General features: G+C 52.3%; 1 protein-coding gene across 3 annotated transcripts in view; it reads left to right on the top strand.

The window, feature by feature from the left end:
• The first annotated feature begins 1,832 nt into the window (after positions 1-1,832).
• tnrc18 (trinucleotide repeat containing 18) overlaps positions 1,833-7,879 on the top strand; it is a 40,222-nt gene continuing 34,175 nt past the window's right edge. For all 3 annotated transcript variants that reach the window (XM_078084689.1, XM_078084687.1, XM_040191598.2), the window contains exons 1-2: positions 1,833-2,017; positions 3,663-4,006. In XM_078084689.1, the coding sequence (XP_077940815.1) occupies positions 3,808-4,006 (199 nt within the window). In that variant the 5' untranslated portion in view covers positions 1,833-2,017; positions 3,663-3,807. The remainder of the gene's footprint in view (positions 2,018-3,662; positions 4,007-7,879) is intronic.

Raw genomic sequence — 7,879 nt, 5'->3', positions numbered from 1 at the left:
AGCCAGTGGCTGTATAAACCGTAAGACATGATCTACCAGATGATCCTATCTGGTGCTGCAGTGCAACGAAAGACACACAGCACACTTTCTTACTTGTCCTAGATTGCAATAAAAAAAAAATGCGAATAAGTCTTTATTGAGTTATTGTGATTTTTATTTAAGGATGGTCACACCGCCAAAAAAAGCATTAATTAAATTAAGGTTATACATTTAAATTTGAGTCGAATACAGTTCAATTACAACCGTGTGAAAACGTGCTGCATTAATAGGGCTGCATAGAGGAATCATGACTGAATGCCACCATGAGCCGAACCGCAGCCGAACCCACCTCGAGGTGGAGAGAACGAGGCAAAACAACCGCGAGAGGCCGGTCCTAATCTAGAGGCATTGTCTGAATGGCCACTCGGAGACATTTGGAAAACAAAGGCTGGCTCGGTCCCCCTCGGACGGCTCGGGACGGGACGTCGCTTCTGATCTCCGCCCGGTTCCCGTCCGAAAGGGATGGGGGCGGGGGCGGACAGCTTCGGGGCCGACGCCGAGCGGCCTCTTGCGGCCCGGTGGTTCGGCTAGTTAGAAAGAATCCGCCGTGGTGTGACCGCGTTACCGGGCCGCGACACGGCGGGAGAACGTATCTCCTCCGGCCGCCGCTAAGGACGCGTCCGACCGCGGCTCCGCAGCGCTGCGGCGTCTCCCTCCAGCGTCTGACGTAGCTCCGCCCCTCCAACCCAGGGGCCACCTTGAAACCGTCGCATATTAAAGGAGGAGGGGCCGGACCAGTGCAAGGGAAGGGGCGACGTGGGCATCTTGAAACCGTCTAGTTAAATTATACACAGGGAGCCGCTCGGCGTTGCTGCTCCTGCAGACTGCTATGCGCGGTTTGCATAGATAGACCTGCCGAAAGCCCGGGCTTTATTCCGTGGTGTGAAACGGTAAATAAAGGGTCCACGGGCGCGACAACAGTGATAAATGTTGGTGCGTTCCCGGCTCATGTGAAATATATCCGGGGTGCTTTTCACCTGTCACAAGTAGTGTCTTTGCAGACCCTCCAATGTGCCGAATGATGGCCACCAGTCAGTGAGCCCGGTTAACATTAATAAATAGCATTTGATGAATTAGAGGCGAGATGTTAAGGGATTCAATTTGCGGGGAATCTTTTCCACGAACCATATTGTTTGCATAGTCCGCTAATACGTACGCTGTAGAATTATCGGGTAAACACCTTTGAATATGAGTGGCTTTTAAGGAATGAGGTGTTAGAATAAGTGAGATGGTTATCTCATGTGTTAGCGCTTGTTTTCTTTTGGAGGAGAGCAGAGGTGAAACGGGGCGGTAATAAAACGAATGCGGCAGTGCTGCTTCCGAGTGAGTTGAAGTAAACTGCCTCTCACACTACATGCAAAACGCTTACGATACGTTTCAGGGTAACAATGTACCCGGGCTTTCAGATTGCCAATCTTCTAGCGTCTATTATAATTAGCATGAAAATGTGTGTGTGTGGTGGTGGTGGTTGTGGTGGTGATGGTGGTGGGGGTGGGGGGGTGAACTAACCCCCACCTCCAAAAAGAAAAACAGAAACCCAGTGCTTGTTCTGATCAGTCGGTCTTGTAGGAGAGGGGACCTTGAAACGGCTCAACCTCCTTGCTCCATAATTGCTTTTATACTGCTGGCCAGCGGCCAGGGGGTGTTTTTCTTTCTTTCTTTTTTTTTGACCCTGGGGATTTGATTGACACCTCGCACAGCCAATCAGACAGGAGGTTTGCACAACGCACGGGGGGCTGTCCCGCGGTTGGGTGGTGGCGAGGGAGATGGGCGGGGCTTGCAAAAACAATGCTGTGTTTCATTGCTGAGGAGTTTACGGACGCGTCAGGGTCTATCGCCCCCCCCCCTCCCTCCCCTCCTCCCAACACACACAGTTATCCCCCAGTTTACCTTCGTACGAGCCTGTAATGGACTACTCCAGTTCTCCCAGCAACCTGGACGTTTTTTTAGCTCCTTTCGCCGGACTTTCCACATTCAAGTAAGCGCTTGGCATTTTTTTTTTTGGTTCCTCCAGCTAAAGTGTCCCGAGTTCTGCGTGTTTCAAACCCTAATTTGGTCTGTAAATGTGAGCGAAAAGGGCGCGGAGGGTCTGTGTTTCTTCTTCTTTTTATAATTTCCTCCACACGGCATTTGGGATTTTTTTTAGGGGGCTGTTTTTTTTTTCGGGTCGGTGCGACTTTCGAGACGTTTCCGCCGAGAAAGTTTTGCGTGTCGCGAAAAGGAACCGTGAAAAAGTTTGAAACGTGGCTGAAGCGCTGCTCCGCGCGCACGACCGCGGCGGACCAGAGGAGCCTCCGACCCCCCCCCCCGTCTGTCCGTGCGTGTTCCTGGGGGGCTCCGAGGAGACATTCGTGTCCCGTCTGGTGCGTTTGTCTCCGGGTAAAAGCAGGTTTATGGTGATCTCTGAACCGTCCTTCCGATCCCGCCCGCATATCACGAGTCCTCGCTGGGTTGTTTGCTTGCAGCCTTTTGAAGGTTCAACTGGACTTTCGCCTCGCTGTTGTTGTTTTTTCATACTTAAATACACATTGGTCACATAGTTTGGGTTATTATATTTTATTATTATTCTGCAAAATGCACAAAAAATACACGCGAACCCCCCGATTCTCCTCGCAGCTTTCGGGTAAAGTCGCAAATGCTTGTTGTTGTTCTGCTTAAAGTCACTTTTATTCTATTTGTGTGTTTTTTAATGTATCGCATACGCATGTCCGCGGAGACTGTCCTTTGTCGGCAGTTTAGCAAAATTATTAAAATTCCTATTTTTATTTTTTTTTTAAACCAAAGATTCGAGACGCGAGCCGATTAATCCGAATGGCCGCGCATCCATCATGTGAATCGCATTATTATATCTTAACACCAGCTGGAGCTCCGGTGCTGGAGCTTTGATACGGAACGAGGACGCCAGTGGACCGACCGTGTTTACGGGTCGGGCTCGTTGATCTCTCCCGCTGGAGCAGCACCCGCGTCCAGAAGGCGCAGCCGCCCGGACCGCGGCCGCAATACGCGGGCAACAAAACCCCGCCGATCAGCGCGGCAGACTCTGGCAACCCGCATTTATTTTTAACCCGTTTGAAATGTATATTTGATGCGCCTCCAGTATTTATGGCGTATTGACTTACAGGGCGAGCCGCTGGGAAACAGCTGCACAATCGTAGCAATAACAGAACTAAAACAAACGAAAAAGAGGACCGAACAGGTTTGTTAGCGTCCGTGTGTGTTTTTTTCTTCTTTTCCCCTCGCGGGGTCTGCGTGTGGTTTCCACGGCCGGGGCAGCGCGGCTGGCCGCCGCCGCCGCCGCTCCTGGTGCTTGTTTTCCCGGGGAGCGGAGCTGTCTGCTCGGTGGAGGCGGGTGGAGGAGCGCCGCCGCTGCTGCTGCCGCTGCGGCGCTCGCTGACATTACGCGAGATCGTCGTCTTGCTGGTGGAAGTTGGAGTTGGAAGGAGACCTTGTGCCGTCGAGCAGCGCGTCCAGCTCGTTCAGCTTCTCGAGCGCTTTTCCGAACTGCGTCATCGCGCACTGACCGCCCGCCGCAAAGAGGAGAACCCCCCCCCCCAAAATAACAGTGTGATCAGTGTGCGTCAGATCGTGTGTCAAGCGAATGTTTTCTTGTTGTATTTTCGTAGGTCGGCGGGATGGCTGAAAAGAAGCCCGAATCGCCAGGGGAACTAAAGACAGTATCGTAGCGCCCCCCAAAAAATTCGTCTTTTACAGAATAAGGGGCCTCTCCAGACGGACTATTTCTTTTCACAACTTTCCCCACTGTGGATAATGGATGGCAGAGATTTTGGACCTCCCCGATCCGTCCACGTACCGCCGCCGTTGCTGCCGGGGCTCACGATGGAGTCTCCCCGACTCGGAGCGGCAGCCGCGGCCGGGAGGATGCCTCCCTCGCCCGGCCACGGCCACGCGCCGCCCCTCCACTCCGGAAAATTCCTGCCATCGCCCATTAACCTACATCCACACCACAGTAAGTAAACGGCGTCCGACCGCTCCGCTCCCTGCAATGTGACTATGATTAACTTAAAATAACGCAGCGCAAAAAAACACCATTTATATATTTATATATATATGTGCAAACAAATACGCAGCGTTGGTGCGGTCATTTCTTGGATGCAGCTACGGTCTTCTGTGGAAAATGCCCCCCCCCCCCACTTGGTTAGGTTTCATAAGGAGGTGTGGCTGTTGCAAAGCTGTGACAAGTTTCAGATGTGAAAGTATGACATCGCGCTCACTGTTGTGCGCGATGACCGACGCGCCAACAGCGGCCGCCTGTTGTGCTGCGGGTGTTGTTGCAGCAGCATGCGGGTCAGGGTGCAACGGTCTTGGGGGGTGTGTGTGTGTGTGTGTGTGTGTGTGTGTGTGTGTGTGTGTGTGTGTGTGTGTGTGTGTGTGTGTGTGTGTGTGTAATATATATATATATATACATATGCGCGGTTGTGTGTGTGTGTGTGTGTGTGTGTGTGTGTGTGGGGGGGGGGTTGTAACCTCAGTGACAGACCACCTGCACCCTGTGTGTCAGAGGTAAAATGGCTGTGCTTCAGTCTTCAGTTTTTGCAGTAATAAGCCACTCTGCTGGAACATTTGGCAAATGGCTGATGTTGCTTATACCAGCATGCGAACCATTTGTGTGTGTGTGTGTGTGTGTGTGTGTGTGTGTGTGTGTGTGTGTGTGTGTGTGTGTGTGTGTGTGTGTGTGTGTGTTTGAGACCCTCGATGCTGCTCTAAGCACACTGGGGAATCTTTGTAAGGGGGGGGGGGGATGTCTTGTATGTGCTGTGCTCACATAAATGAATCACACGTTGGGTTCAAACCGGACGGGTTTGATGTGGTCGGGCAGCAAACCCTCCATGTGTTTGTTTACGTGTGTGTTTGTCTCCGTCAGTAGATGATCTGCAGTGTGTTGTTGTTCCCTGCTGAGCTGGTGATTTCCTCTTTACTTTCCCTGCGAGCGGAGCGATGCCCGATCCTGCTATTAGTAATGAAAGCCTTGAAATGACCACATGCAGGGGAAACCGTACAGATACCGCTGCGTGTTTGCATACGTCGCTTTGTGGTCAGTCAAAGGGAAAGTCAGAGCGCTGTCATCCATGTGTGTGTCTGTGTGCGCGGTGTCTTTTGGAAAGTCTGACAAATGCTCTCATCGAGTTACTTCCACCCCCCTGAAGTCACGAGGCAGGCAGACGGATGCGATTACAGTTCCTCTGGTTCCCTTTCAGAGGTGAACCCACGGGGACGACGATACGCCAGTTTGGTCGCGTTCCCCTCGTCGCTTCAGCTGATGCGCTCCTTGTCACCTGGTGTGTGAGGTGCTAAAGGGCAGAGCGAAGAAGAAATCAACTCGGAGTGTCGGGATGATTGATGTGTGCACCGTGGCAAAGAGAAGTTCATTTTTTACTTTTTGGAGCTTGCGAACAACCTCTTTAATATTTCCAGGCGAGATGATCAGTTGTGTGACTGAAGTGCTTGCGGTGTGCGTTTGCACAGACCTGCTCGGTGGGTGCGTGAAGAGTAATTGACCCGACCGCTGTTCCAATCCCATATTGCCGGTTTTTGAAACACTCCTTTAGAACGGCATCCGTTTTATTCTGCCCACACGCCGACCTTCTCGCCCTCCGACTCTCATCTCGACGCCGCACGCTCTCAAGCCTTCGCCCACTGAAACGCGGCGCTGTGCGACGCGGGTCGCTTAGCTTCACTCCTCCCTCTCAAATCCCTGCACGTTGCATTAGCCGAACCCGGCGGAGAGCTCGGTCCCAGGCCTGCGCCAGCGCCTCGCGGCCACGCGACAATCACCCGGCAATCGCCACCGTTCATAATGTTCCTGTTTTTAATTAAATGCCGAGAATGTGGAGCTCGAAGAACTGGCGTGCAACCAGAGGAGCCAAGGTCACTCCGCTACTGTCTCTGTTTACAAGCCTTTCGTGGAACCGAGTACGCTTGTTTTGCTCTGTTGTGTTTGGCTGACCTCCTGATGGCGGGGCGGAGTGTTTATTGCTGCCTAACGCAGCCCATATTTCCCAGGATCCTCCCTTGTTGTCTGTTTTCAGTTTGGTTTTAACGGGATTTCCACCTGACTTAACGAAGTATAGCGTCTCCTTTTATTTCCCCGACTGAAGGGTGACGTGCGCGGGTGCAGTTGTAAATGCAGTGTGAAGCGTTTATTAACAATCATGCTGCTCCAACGCTCCGTAAAGGCCTAATTCTCTTCCACCAAATACCTGCAGCAGTATTTTTTTCCCATCTAAACACGATGGGGTCTGTCACTGTTTATAGATGGGAAATGGCTGTAAATGGTCCTCTGTCTAGAGGAGATCTGCTGGCCCCCCAACCCCCCCCCCCCCCCACACACCACCAGCAGATTGAGGCCATCTGGCCTCCTCCCTCCCTCTGAGGTAGGAACTGCTGAAATGTGACGGCGCTGGAGAGACTCTACTATCACTGTTGAGATTATTTTATCGCAGAGGGAGTGCATCGAGGACGAAGCCAGCGTTTCACCTCCCACAGATCGGTTCTCCCCCCCCCCCCCCCCGAACCCCTGGCTTGGTCATCTGCTGGTGACCACTCGGTTGCTCTTCTGATCAGTTTGTGGGGAGCACTTCACCCCCTGTTATCAGCGGCTTCCCCCCTGTGCGCTTGGAGCAGGAGAAGTGCTGCTGACCAGCCGGACCGGTGACAACGTGGCCAATGTACTTCATGCTTCACACGTCGGCAGGACCTCCGTATGCAGGCGGGTTCAATACTGCAGCGATGAGGCCTTGTGTTAGCGGCTGCTCCAACCTATGAAATCGCTGTGACCTTCTCCCCTTTTTCAGTTTCCAGTGAGAAAGCGAGTTGGTTCAGCGATGCTCGCTACCTGGATACAAATAAAACTGCACGACTGTTGCTCTGAGGTGGTGCATCCCGCTGCACGCCGAGTAGCCGTGGAGGGGGCGTTGGAGGTCGTTTGTAACGTTGATCTTCTCCACGCTGGGCATGTATCCACTTTCCTCCACCACCAGTTTGCGCGGTGTCGATGCATTCTTCACTTTCTGCCTTCCATCTGAATTTGGTGCTTTACGTGATGGCCGACGTGTGTTTACGACACGCGCTAATAAACCAGGCGTCTGAAGCGGCATCGCTGAGACGTCACAGCCGATGGAGCGGCGAGCCGCCGCGTCCCCCCAACGAGCACTCCGGCCTCCCGTGGTAAAGAGAGACCATAGAGCTGCAAAATAAGTATTTGCTCTTATAAAGGATGTTCATTTTGAGCTATGTTTCTAGTCGCTACATTTAGTTTCACATCGTTCCAGTAGGTCATCAGTTGATCACAGGCATCGCAAAGAAAGCACAAACTGCAGAAGCGAGCCTGCACAGCACACTGGAATTTATCTCCTGTGTCGTCGAAACCTGCTGCTGATGTCGACGATTACGGAAACTATGGCGAATGACCTTACGCGTTCTGGAGTACGCTGTGGAACAAACGCAGCTTTAATGAGGCAAATATGTCCTTCAGGGCGGTGACGGCCATCGGCAAAAACCTCAGCAGTAACTCGTCTGAACCTGCAACTTTCCGTCTCATCTCTTTCCCTCTGTGTACACGCACACCTGCACACACACACACACACACTACAGGGAGTAGCATGGGAGTGCGACGCAGAGTGCAGAGAGAGTAAGTCAATAAATGGAGATGAAAACACCTCAAGACAAATGGAGAAGGAGAATTAAAGTGGGCACAATCACTACGGTGGAGAGCACGGTTTGGCTTTCAAGCGAGAAGAGCTGATCTTGTCGTTGTGTGTGTGTGTGTGTGTGTGTGTGTGTGTGTGTGTGTGTGTGAGAGAGGATGGGAATGGCAGCATGT

The sequence above is a fragment of the Gasterosteus aculeatus genome, chromosome 11 (assembly GCF_964276395.1).
Source record: "Gasterosteus aculeatus chromosome 11, fGasAcu3.hap1.1, whole genome shotgun sequence".
Lineage (NCBI taxonomy): Eukaryota > Metazoa > Chordata > Actinopteri > Perciformes > Gasterosteidae > Gasterosteus > Gasterosteus aculeatus.
Note: the sequence above shows the minus strand (reverse complement) of the source record. Positions and strands in the feature narration are given on the sequence as shown.